The 13584-nt window shown below is 47.3% G+C and overlaps 1 protein-coding gene across 1 annotated transcript in view; it reads left to right on the top strand.

Moving 5' to 3' along the window:
• The window catches only part of LOC126234801 (putative inorganic phosphate cotransporter), a 142740-nt gene that overhangs the window by 85869 nt on the left and 43287 nt on the right, over nt 1-13584 (top strand). Inside the window, exons 2-3 of the mRNA XM_049943551.1 lie at nt 1531-1670; nt 10886-11116. Of these exons, the coding sequence (XP_049799508.1) occupies nt 1531-1670; nt 10886-11116 (371 nt within the window). The remainder of the gene's footprint in view (nt 1-1530; nt 1671-10885; nt 11117-13584) is intronic.

The raw sequence follows: 13584 nt of genomic DNA, 5'->3' as shown, positions 1-13584 counted from the left end.
CTTGCGATTTAGCTTCACATATTGTCACATGGAGATACTGAGTAGAGTTGTGGACACTAGAAAATACAGTGCGAAGTGGGGGAAATCGGAACATTTCCCACATACTCTTCTGTTTGAGTTGAATATAGGGGGACAGCAGCGGAGGCATACAGAAACATTTGCGCCGTGTACCAGGTATGAGGATAATGCCAGTGTTCAGAGCACGGTAAGAAAATGGTTTAATCGTTCTAAGTATGACAGTTCTGACATTAGTGGCTCTCCACGTTTAGACAGACCTTCGGTGTTCGAAGAAGATCATTCACATTCAAACGCATTACTCCACAATGATCCACGTCAGTGTACTCGAGAACTGGGAAATGTGATGAACTGTAACCATTCCACTCCCGTGGGATGCAATGGGGAAGATTCAAAAATCGTGGAGTAGCATGCATACCACATGCTGTAAGCCAAAAACCCAAAAATCAGTGGAGGCCATATGTGCCTCTCTGCTTGCTCGCCTTCAATTGGCTCATGAACAACACCGACCATTCCTATCCTGTTCAGTTACTGGTGACGAGAACTGGTGTCTTTATGCTAACATAAGGAAAAGAAAGGAATGATTGAGCCTAAACAAAGCAGCAACTTCCCGTACAAAGACGTGCGCGCATTAACAAAAGATGTTATGCGTTTGGTGTAAGAGCAACGGTTTAATGTACTACAGATTGCTTTCCCAGGTGCAACCACAACTGCTGAGATCTGTCAACAACTGAGACATCTTACAGAAGCAATCCAAGAACAACGATCAGGAAGACTGCGTGAAGTAATGCTACTCCACGAAAAGGCCGGCCGCAGTCTGCTAGGCAGACGACAAACCGTACAGGATTTAGGTTTGAAAGTCATTTCACACCCACCTGATTCATCTTACCTCGCAGGCTCATATTTTCACCTTTTTCACGCTCTATCGAACAGTCTTCAAGTAACTTTGTTTCCACATGAAAATATGCTCCGAACATGACTCGGCGAGTTCTTCGCCTCAAACCCACGTGATTTTTACAGTCACTGAATGGGAAAGTTACCCCAGCATTGGCAGACTATTGTAAATAGTGAACATTATTGACTAAAATCTGCTATATTTATCTGACTTACGAAAAAACGCTACGAACTTACTCACCAACCTAATAACTTTTATTCCGTAGGAGCTGCATGTCTGGGTACTGTTTCCTTTGAGAGATACCGCGTGTCATGAGAAATCTGACCATTCGTGCTTGTTCCCTAAAAAGAGGACACCAGCAGGCAGCTCAAAAATCGCTCCAGATGTAATCCAATGGAGTCTGCAGGTACCTATGTAACGGCCTTGGATGGCCTGTCACCCATCCTATCTCATTTGAGATTCTACTGAATAAGGAGCCTAGGGCCGTAGCCGTGTAGTGTGGAGTCATGAAACAACACTAAGAGCTTCGTTTAGCTGCTTACAAATTTCCTTGTTATGAAAAATTTAAGTAACTGTTTCTTCTCATGGAACAGAGTAAAAGAAGTCGTGCACGGTTGCAGGCGGCGCTGGTCTGGGCATCAGACACCTGCAGGTGGTGCTCATGTGCGGCGGCATCACGCTGGCCTTCATGCTGCGGGTGGACCTGTCCGTGGGCATCGTCGTCATGGCCAACAACACCGGCTCCAACCCGGACATCAAGGTGAGTGTCCACTCAGGGGCGAAAGTGTAGAATGCACCCGGCCATTAGAAGCAAGGGCATTACAAAATTCTCATCTCTCCTTGTACAGGATACCGTGGGGAAGAAAGTGTGGCCCACCCCGACTCACTCGTCAATATAGCAAGACGCTCTAATTGGTCCACATAGCTTTATGGTTCTGATTGCGAGAGCAATCGCTGTCTCGTGACACCCACATCCAGTATTCTCATACGGCGTTACTTTCATTGTGCAGTGAGAGATGCAGCACCAGTAAACTTTTTAAAAATTTTATAACAACCTGTTGCAAAACGTCAGAAAACTGCATCATCATCATCATCTTGGACAGTTTACAGCCTCTGGCCGGGTCTGTCTGGAACATAGGCGTCTCCATCGTCTCCATCGTCTTCTGTCTTTCCACCATCTCTCCGTCTTCACCTTGGTCCAGTCTTCTCCTTTCTTCTGGACGCATCCCTCTACTCCTTTCAGCCATCTGTCTGTCGTTCTTCCTCTTGGTCTCTTTCTTTCAACTTTCATCTCTTGTATCTTCCTGGGTTTCTTCTTTTCCTCCATTCTCTCAACGTGTTCATACCATTTTAGCCTTGATTTCTTTAACTCCTCCTCTAATGGTTCCACCTTCACTAACACTCTGATAACTTTCTTAACCTGCCCATCTTTCACTCCAATACTGTTTCTCAAAAATTTCATCTCACTAGCTTGTAATTTGCTTTTCTCTCTTCCTTTCATAACTCAGGTTTCTGATGTATGTGTCAGTATCGGGACATAGTATGACTGACTGGTATATAACCTTTTTACTGATTTGGTGTACATCCTTGCCGCATATCAGGCTTCTGACACGCTTCCGAACTGCTTCTGCTTTTCTGCCCCGCTCATTTATTTCTATGTCGTTTTTTTTTTCCATCTTCTCGTATCAGGCTGCCTAGGTACTTCAAACTTTCCACTCTCCTCAATCGTTCCCCACCAATTGTTATTCCCGTTGTTCCTCTCTCATTATTTCTTGTTGTGATAATCATCTCATCCCATATTCTTGTACTGTTCGTTCCCATACGTCCAACTGCTCTTGTACTTCCTTCTTATTCCCCAAATAATCAGATCATCTGCAAACACCATAGCTTTCAACTTCATTTCACCAATTACTTGTGCTACTGCATACATTTTATCATCCATCACTACAATGAAGAGTTATGGTGAAAGTACACTTCTCTGCCTCAAGCTATTCGTCTGTTCAATCCAAGCAGATCTCTCTTCCACTTTCACACAGCTCACACTTCCATGGTACATTTCCCTTATCCTCAAAATGTTTTGCTACTCCTCTGTTCTCCAGGGCTTTCTACACTTGGTTTCTACGTGCACTATCATGCTTTTTCAATGTCCAGAAGGTCATTTGTAGATCTATTCCATATTCGCAGTGCTGTTCCTGTAGTTGTCTTACAGCAAAAATTAGATCCATTGTGGACCTACCTGTTCCGAAGCCATGTTGCTCCTCTTTCTTTCTTTCTTCCTTCTAATTTTGCCCAAATTTGTGCTTCCAAAATCTTTGCACAGTGACTCATCAGTGTTATCCCCCGATAGTTCTCGCACTCTTTTTCTATTTGCCTTCTTAAAGATGTGGACAATTATTCCCTCCTTCCCTCCTTCCAGTCTTCTGGGGTCATCTTCCGTCTCCACACAATTTTCATTACTCGATATAGCCATTGACTCCCCAACTCCTGCTGCTCTCACAATCTGACAATTGCACTGCTTGACAGTTAAGTACCAGAAACATTGTTTTACGGGAATAATCACATGACATAGTGACATGAAACTGAGTACATACGTAATATAAATGGTGTGGTTCATTTGTAACGAAAAAGTTGTACAGATTTCAGTATAAGTAAAGCACGATAAGAGACATAAACGCTCACGTTTGACACAGGTCAGACTAATAACATAAAGGTCGATATCAGACACTCGGCAAAGAATGTGTCCTCCTTGGGCATTAATGCGCATTTGGCATCTGTTGTTCACGTTGGCTATCAAACTGAACTGTTGATATCCTCGGTTGTAATGTCCCACTCCTCTCTCAGGGCAATTCTCAATGCTTGCGCTGTTGGCGGAGGGTGTGTTTGTTGAGAAACACGTCTGCCAATAGCATCTCCAGCGTGCTCTGCAGGCTTTAGGTCCGGGGAAATGAACTATGCATAGTCTTCATTTGTTCGTTAAATACGCTAACCATTTCTAGTTCTCATTCTCTGCGCGCTTGATTCACGCCTGTAAGTAGGACCGTCAGATGCTTCAAAGAACACACGGTATAGCATCACCTTCTTTGGGTTCCACTTGTTAGAGGCAGTGGTGGGAGGAGGGGCTGGCAGGTATGGTGCACCACCACACTCTGCCATATAACATCAAATGTAGCCTCAGAAAGCCATCATGACTCTTCTTCGTCCACAGAAAAAGAGTAAGCGACGGTTGTGATTAAGCTGTTGAGTTCGTGTAGGAATCGGGGAAGGATGCCGGCAAGATGTGTTGCTTCCATATACACTCCTGGAAATTGAAATAAGAACACCGTGAATTCATTGTCCCAGGAAGGGGAAACTTTATTGACACATTCCTGGGCTCAGATACATCACATGATCACACTGACAGAACCACAGGCACATAGACACAGGCAACAGAGCATGCACAATGTCGGCACTAGTATAGTGTATATCCACCTTTCGCAGCAATGCAGGCTGCTATTCTCCCATGGAGACGATCGTAGAGATGCTGGATGTAGTCCTGTGGAACGGCTTGCCATGCCATTTCCACCTGGCGCCTCAGTTGGACCAGCGTTCGTGCTGGACGTGCAGACCGCGTGAGACGACGCTTCATCCAGTCGCAAACATGCTCAATGGGGGACAGATCCGGAGATCTTGCTGGCCAGGGTAGTTGACTTACACCTTCTAGAGCACGTTGGGTGGCACGGGATACATGCGGACGTGCATTGTCCTGTTGGAACAGCAAGTTCCCTTGCCGGTCTAGGAATGATAGAACGATGGGTTCGATGACGGTTTGGATGTACCGTGCACTATTCAGTGTCCCCTCGACGATCACCAGTGGTGTACGGCCAGTGTAGGAGATCGCTCCCCACACCATGATGCCGGGTGTTGGCCCTGTGTGCCTCGGTCGTATGCAGTCCTGATTGTGGCGCTCACCTGCAACGCGCCAAACACGCATACGACCATCATTGGCACCAAGGCAGAAGCGACTCTCATCGCTGAAGACGACACGTCTCCATTCGTCCCTCCATTCACGCCTGTCGCGACACCACTGGAGGCGGGCTGCACGATGTTGGGGCGTGAGCGGAAGACGGCCTAACGGTGTGCGGGACCGTAGCCCAGCTTCATGGAGACGGTTGCGAATGGTCCTCGCCGATACCCCAGGAGCAACAGTGTCCCTAATTTGCTGGGAAGTGGCGGTGCGGTCCCCTACGGCACTGCGTAGGATCCTACGGTCTTGGCGTGCATCCGTGCGTCGCTGAGGTCCGGTCCCAGGTCGACGGGCACGTGCACCTTCCGCCGACCACTGGCGACAACATCGATGTACTGTGGAGACCTCACGCCCCACGTGTTGAGCAATTCGGCGGTACGTCCACCCGGCCTCCCGCATGCCCACTATACGCCCTCGCTCAAAGTCCGTCAACTGCACATACGGTTCACGTCCACGCTGTCGCGGCATGCTACCAGTGTTAAAGACTGCGATGGAGCTCCGTATGCCACGGCAAACTGGCTGACACTGACGGCGGCGGTGCACAAATGCTGCGCAGCTAGCGCCATTCGACGGCCAACACCGCGGTTCCTGGTGTGTCCGCTGTTCCGTGCGTGTGATCATGGCTTGTACAGCCCTCTCGCAGTGCCCGGAGCAAGTATGGTGGGTCTGACACACCGGTGTCAATGTGTTCTTTTTTCCATTTCCAGGAGTGTATTTGTACCCCTGGTGAAAAAGGAAAGGTTGTCCTAGCAATTGTCGCCGGAGTCTGACCTGTGTGTTAATACGTTGTCAACTTCTGCTCTAAACATATTTCCCATACTGATAACTTTCAAACACGAACACTTAATAGATAAAAATTCATGAAACTACTAATCTAAAACTTTAAAATTATTTGCAGAGATGCACATTTTAAAAACAAACAAATGCTACCTAAGTATGCTTCATCGTGCAGATAAAGTAGATACTGAGGAAACGTGCCTGCAAATACTAATAATATTAATAAATACATAAACACCTGTTGGCAGCTGAGGGTTTAGATTATTTATTTCTAGAGAAGCTGCATGGTCAACATTGGTATCCGTTCTTTCGGAACAGTTACTCTGTTCACAATATTAATAAATAATACGTTATTAACTCAGGTGGGGGCTGAATTTCGATCCTGGGGACTTGGTGAGTGCCAGAAGACGTACATAAATTTTTGCTTCACTCTTTCAGCCTTCTATTACAACAATTCAGTTCAGTATAGCATTGACTGAGCTGTACAGTCACTGCACTTGATACGAACTACCGGGAGTAGGCAGAATAATGTGAACAGTGGTAGTAATGGGATGGTTGTGTCGACAACACAGGTAAGGCACGTGTCGCGTTGAACTGTGCTTGTTCAGTACGGACTAGGCTTCAGTGCAGGTTTTTTCCGAGTAGTACAGACTTCGTATCTATATTCAGAGGCCGAGGTCGACGTGCAACGGCTGACCTAACAGAGTTGCAAAGAGGGCAGATTGTGAGGGCCCGATTAGCTGGAGCATCAGTAACCAAGACAGCCAATTTAGTGAATGTTTGAAGAGCAACTGTTTCAAGTCATGACAGTCTACAAAAAACATGGAAAGACACCTTGTAAACGTAATAATTGGCGGAAATCAAAACTAAATGGCAGAGATCGTCGTACGCTAGCACGAATCGTGTCAAAACACAAAACTACGGCGGCTAAAGCAACTGGTGAGTTCAGTAGCGATCTTAGAGACCTCGTATCTATAGGCACTGTCCACCGAGAACTCCATAAAATGAATATTCATGGACGGGCTGCTGTACCGAAACCATCAATGACGACAGTCAACGCAAGGAAGCGTAAAACATGGTGTCAGGAGCATAAATCCCTGGCCGCTGATCACTGGAAACACATCATATGGTCCGACGAGTCAACGTTTTCGTTATTTTCAACACCGACTCGGGTTTACATCTGGAGATCGCCAAAAGAAGCCTACGTTCCTGATTTCTCGATTCTCATGGTTAAGTATGAAGGTGGAAATGTGATGGTGTGGACAGCCAGATCATGGTGTTCTGCTGGTGCTATCATTCCTGTAAGGTCGTGTTACAGTCAACGAGTATGTGAAAATTTCAGGTGATGAGGTGCACCCCATGTTCCCACACAATGATGCCATATTTCAGAACGATAATGCACCCATTCTCACATCCAGGACAGTACAATCGCGGTATGAGTAGCATGTAACTGCACTGCAGCGTCTTCCCTGGCCAGCAGTCCCCCTACTTGAACATATCGAATCCTTGTGGGCGGCATTGGAGCGCAGACTCCTGAGCAGATTTCCTCCCACCTCGTCACTACAGGAGTTAGAAGAGGTTCGGATCGAAGAGTGGCACAACATTCCACTGGAGACTATACGATCATTATATGCCAGTTTCCCAAGAAGAATCGTAACTACTGTGGGCAAATGGGGACCCAACACCTCACTAATAAACCAATCCCAAGTAACCACATGTGTTCCCATTATTTTGCCTATCCCTGTAGATGCTAACGCTGACAAAACCCACATTGAGCCTTTCAAACACGGAGCCAACAATTACATATGCGTGAGGTACTACAAAATAATACTATAGCTTATATCACTTAACATGTCCATATACAATTATAAACGATTACTTTAAAGAGTTACAAACTTTTCGGAGTATTTGTGAATACCCAGAAGTAACTACTGAATTACGTAAAGGTTTGTAAATCCGGAGGCACGTTTTTCATATTTACGATTAATGTGTAAGTCCATTCCAGATTTGCTAGTAAGATATTCGAAAGGAATTTACGTCGTTCTTTAAGAACTACATCTGAAATTGTGCATACATTTATTATTCCTAGAAGTTACAATTTTTGAGAACATATGGTATATAAATTAAGATTTAAAGATTAAAAACAGTCTTGATTTCAACTTTTTATTTTAATTGGAGTGACCGGTTTCGATTTTATTTAAGAACCATCTTCAGACTCTGAAAAACATAACCAGATAGAGGGATCGTTATAACAGTAAGCATATATAACAAAATGTAGAACTAATAACTAAATATACCCAGAACGGTGGGTGGACTCCGTGGTGCAAGTTGCGCCGACCTTCGACGCTGGAATAACTGCTAATCGGACAAGATGAGAACGGTTATTGAATAGGCTTGGTCACGCCCACCGTCCTGAGTGTGACGACAGTGCTAGCCAACCAGAAAGACGTCTATGATTAGGTAAGCACAAGAAGTAGATGATAAAGTGCGTTATAGTTAAATTACATCATAAGGGCATTATAAAAGATTTTTAGTCATAAAATATAAACTATAAATGTTACTTAGTTTAAGATCAGCTAAAAGTATGCTGCCCTCTAATGTCTATTCTGCGAAGATGCACCAAAGATTGTTAAATCGACAGGAAGACGCTACTCGCAAAGATACCTAATCATAGACGTCTTTCTGGTTGGCTAGCAATGTCGTCAAACTCAGGACGGTGGGCGTGACCAAGCCTATTTAATAACCGTTCTCTTCTTTTCCGATTAGCAGTTATTCCAGCGTCGAGGGTCGGCGCAACTTGCACCACGGAGTCCACCCACCGTTCTGGGTATATTTAGTTATTAGTTCTACATTTTGTTATATATACTTACTGTTATAACGAACCATCTATCTGGTTATGTTTTTTTCAGAGTCTGGAGACGGTTCTTAAATAGAATAGAAACCGGTAACTCCAATAAAAATTAAGTTGCGATCAACACTGTTTTTAATCTTTAAATTCCTAGAAGTATTCAAAAATGCGTACTTTATATTTACGAGAAACTGGTAATGAAATACAAAATGTTATTACGGAAATTGAGCAATATAAAATGCGGAAAATATTTATTTACAGCTCAACATAATGAATTGAAAAATTTTGTTAGCAAAGTGAATTAACTAAAAATCTACACTCCGTATCAGGTTGTCCACTAATCAGAAACTGTAGTTAAAATCCCGCGTCTGTGGTTTTAGCACAGTGTGGACCCGCCTCTTCTGTGCAGCTCCATAAGGAATGTTACGAGCAAGCGACAAGAACTGGGGACCATTTCAGGAAAGTTCTATAAATATTCGCGTCCTCTGACAGCAGAACGGTGCCGATACCGCCGCTGTATCAGAGAAAACTACATTATTTTCCGTGAACAGCGTGAGTTGTGTAGCGGCTGCTAAATCCAAAAGGTATCTTCCCACTCGGCATTTCTAAATCTGCGATTTTGTGCAATCACAGAATCCCGAAGTAGAGAAAGTCTATTCTCTAACGTAATGGAAGCAGGGTGTTGGACCCAATATAATTACTCGTGGAGCAGATTGAGTATACAATATGAAGTCAAATATAATGATAAATTACACAACAATTACCCAGTTACAAACAGCGTAACAAGTAATAGGTAACAAGTTAACATAAGAATGGCTAACAAGATAGTTTCTACAAACAGAATTTCTGCGGCAAAACGTATCAAAAGCACTATTTCCAATCTTCAACGTCCGTGATATAGTTTCTGATAATCAAAGACTTAACAGGATGTTATTAAGACAAGAATTTTTAAAAACAGATACAAATATTCAAAATGATTACTTTTATGAAACTTTAATAAAACTAACATACCTTTATCGAACAAACCATAATTAAGGAACCGACTGTTCTTTCGATCCAGGATAGAGCCCAGTATATAAAAAAGTTTTACAGTATCGTTTACAGAAATACGGAAGTCTATAATGAATATAAAAAATGCTTCCCATCTGTTGCAGCATGCAACTGCTGCCACTATCCTGTCCTGTAATTTGGCAGCATGTGTATGTGACGTGTTTTCCTTATACAGAAGCTACATTACATGGAGTTTATCAGCACAGGTGGTGCCCTAATATACATAGGACGTACACGTTGGTTTCGTTCACCTCCAACAGGCATATGTTACACACTAGAAACAGCATCATTTCATGATCTTAACAAATACTCGTAATAAACAGCTGTAACGATGTCAGTAGCGTCGGACTGCTACAGAAACTATTAAACAATAGTATACTAGCCGGCCGGTGTGGCCGACCGGTTCTAGGCGCTTCAGTCCGGAGCAGCGCTGCTGCCACGGTCGCAGGTTCGAATCCTGCCTCGGACAGGGGTGTGTCTGATGTCCTTAGGTTAGTTAGGTTTAAGTAGTTCTAAGTTCTAGGGGACTGATGACCTCAGATGTTAAGTCCCATAGTGCTCAGAGCCATTTGAACCATTTTGAACTAGTATACTACTTTAGCGACTTACAATGATATCTTTAGCGTTCTTACCACTGATGCGTTGCAAAGGACTGACTACCTTTAAATTCAGCACCTTGTCTCCGAACCACGAATAGTACTCAGTGTTTCACGAGAGAGAGAGAGAGAGAGAGAGAGAGAGAGAGAGAGAGAGAGAGAGAGACCATGACAGACAGCAGTGAACGTTTGAGGCTTCTTCAGTAAACTGTCAGCACGGGACAATCATACCTTAATTCAAACGTCGGCTTCGTATGTGCTTAAATCTCCACAAATGCAATTATCTTTTCCGATCAAGCATTGGTAGTTCTGCAGTAACACCTTGAGCAGGGCACCGAGCACACCAGCTGTTCCCGGCTAATTATCTCGGCCCATCAGCCACGACTTGCCAGCCACGCTTATGACTTACCCTGCTCCATTCAACAACCACCTCTCTCGCGACCGACGACCGCACCAGAGAACATTCGGTACTTTGTAGCCCGAAGAGAGGTCACTGCCCCTCGGTGCTACTACAGACAACTGCTGACATGGCACACCAGATAGCAGGACGGGGGAACTGTCCCCTCTTGACCTGATCTTGTTCTGGCTCTCCTGATACACTGGGACAAATAATATGCAATGTGAGGACTCTCACTCTTTCGTGATGGTAACTTCTTGTTGTAAAGTAGGAACTGGTGAAGTAGTGTGTTCTGTGCCGGCAGGACTACGGGTGGAACCCAACGGAGACGAGCACGATCCTGAGCTCGTTCTTCTGGGGCTACATCACGACGCAGGTGCCCGCGGGCTGGCTGTCGGGCCGCTACGGCGCCAAGAACTTCCTGGCCGCGGCCCTCTTCCTGTCCGGGGCGCTGACCGGCCTCACCGAGCTGGCCGCAGACCTGGGCGGCGTCGTCCTCATGTGCGCGCTCCGCATCGTCATCGGAATGGTCCAGGTACGTACTCACTACATTCTGGCCGCTTACTGCGTTACTGTTACTATCAGAGGCGTGAAACAAGGGCTAAACAATGGGGCGTGGATCCAAGGTTCGTTATGTGGGAGAGGTCAGCTTTTCACTCCCATTGCGCCCCCTCCCCTTTCCCCCTTGCAAAGTCATATTTGCCGTCATTGTTTCACTTACGCCGCAAATGCCTAAGATTTAAGATAACTAGCTGAGTACCCAGCAGTGCTTGGGTATATATTCCAATCTTCTTCTAGTCCACTTCTCCTTCCCCTCTCATGTGTTTACTGCGGAATTGATGGCCATGGCCATCTATCGGGCTCTGTTTTATTATACAGTCCTCCTTCATCCCCATTTTGTTACACACACTCAATGAGTGGCCTTCAGGCTATCACTCGATGCTTTTCTGTCACCCCTTTGTCTCTGCCATTCACAACCTTCTCGCTGATTTTGTTGTTGCTAATCATCTGGCTGGGTGGGGGGCATCCACCTCCCTCCCCCCCATTCTGGGTGAGCCCTCCGGGTGAGCCCTCCGGGTGAGCCCTCCGGGTGAGCCCTCCGGGTGAGCCCTCCGGGTGAGCCCTCCGGGTGAGCCCTCCGGGTGAGCCCTCCGGGTGAGCCCTCCGGGTGAGCCCTCCGGGTGAGCCCTCCGGGTGAGCCCTCCGGGTGAGCCCTCCGGGTGAGCCCTCCGGGTGAGCCCTCCGGGTGAGCCCTCCGGGTGAGCCCTCCGGGTGAGCCCTCCGGGTGAGCCCTCCGGGTGAGCCCTCCGGGTGAGCCCTCCGGGTGAGCCCTCCGGGTGAGCCCTCCGGGTGAGCCCTCCGGGTGAGCCCTCCGGGTGAGCCCTCCGGGTGAGCCCTCCGGGTGAGCCCTCCGGGTGAGCCCTCCGGGTGAGCCCTCCGGGTGAGCCCTCCGGGTGAGCCCTCCGGGTGAGCCCTCCGGGTGAGCCCTCCGGGTGAGCCCTCCGGGTGAGCCCTCCGGGTGAGCCCTCCGGGTGAGCCCTCCGGGTGAGCCCTCCGGGTGAGCCCTCCGGGTGAGCCCTCCGGGTGAGCCCTCCGGGTGAGCCCTCCGGGTGAGCCCTCCGGGTGAGCCCTCCGGGTGAGCCCTCCGGGTGAGCCCTCCGGGTGAGCCCTCCGGGTGAGCCCTCCGGGTGAGCCCTCCGGGTGAGCCCTCCGGGTGAGCCCTCCGGGTGAGCCCTCCGGGTGAGCCCTCCGGGTGAGCCCTCCGGGTGAGCCCTCCGGGTGAGCCCTCCGGGTGAGCCCTCCGGGTGAGCCCTCCGGGTGAGCCCTCCGGGTGAGCCCTCCGGGTGAGCCCTCCGGGTGAGCCCTCCGGGTGAGCCCTCTTTATAGCTTCACATCAAATCCCTTATTGCTGAATCGTGGGCAGATTTTTCTCAGCTGATCCCCATATCCAATAAACTTCCTGTCATAAAGGAGACTCCCATGTGGTGTTCTTACGTCTCCCTCTCCAGGCGGGAATCTACTATCCTCTGCTGTCCGCATATTGGACATTATTAGGTTGACCCATGGTCTTTTATTCCACAATGACCCCATCCCACAATTTGTAGTTGTGGGGCTCCACTCACGGTGATCCATATTTTGCTGGATTTCTCCTGCCTTTTGGCCTTTTGCAATAAATATGCCTTCCCCCCTTCTTTGCCTCAGGTGTTTGTGGATGAACCTTGTCCGGTTACCTCTGTTTTAGGTTTCCTTCACGAAATCTATTTGTACTTTCAGGTGTAAGTTCCTGAATCTTCTTGTTAGTACCACAGCGTAGGTGTTGGTTCTGGGGGCCTTGACCTTGTCTCCACATCGGTCAGCATCTCGCCACCTTTTCCCTACATTTATGGTCTGGTTTGTTGTGCTGTTTAGTTCCCCTTTTCTAGTGACTTATTCCACTGTTGTTCTCCCAGTTGTGTCGTGATAATATGGTGTGGGCGTCAGGACAGGTCGGTGGCGGTGCTGGTGCCCCACCGTGCATAGCATTTCTGGGGCACCTCTGCTCTCCCCTTCATGAAAGTGGCGAGATTGGACTGAGCAAAGGTTGGAATTTGTAAGGGCGCTGATAACCGTGCAGTTGAGCGCCCCACAAACCAAACATCCTCATTATCTGCTCTCCCCATTACCATCCACCCCCCTCCTGTTCTTCACTTTTTCTGCTGTTCTCACGTCCCTTTTCTCTCTTCATTTGCAAATTGACTGGACTGTGCTGTTTGTGTTGTTCCTCCCTTGCTGTTTTGTCCCCTCCCCCAAACAAATCAACCAACCAACCAACCAACCTACCTTCCCCTCGCTGTCTGTCCATCTCCTCCTTCCACTTTCCCTCTTCACGTTACCACGCTCAGCCCACAGGGGGCTGGTGGTTCTCAGCCACGGTGTCTCTTTCCACATGGTAACTAATACCACAGAGACTCGATTATCTGTACCTCAGTGACACGGATTCGCGATTATCCAGCTTCTCAACGG

This window comes from Schistocerca nitens, chromosome 1, assembly GCF_023898315.1.
Source record: "Schistocerca nitens isolate TAMUIC-IGC-003100 chromosome 1, iqSchNite1.1, whole genome shotgun sequence".
Taxonomy (NCBI): Eukaryota; Metazoa; Arthropoda; class Insecta; order Orthoptera; family Acrididae; genus Schistocerca; species Schistocerca nitens.
Note: the sequence above shows the minus strand (reverse complement) of the source record. Positions and strands in the feature narration are given on the sequence as shown.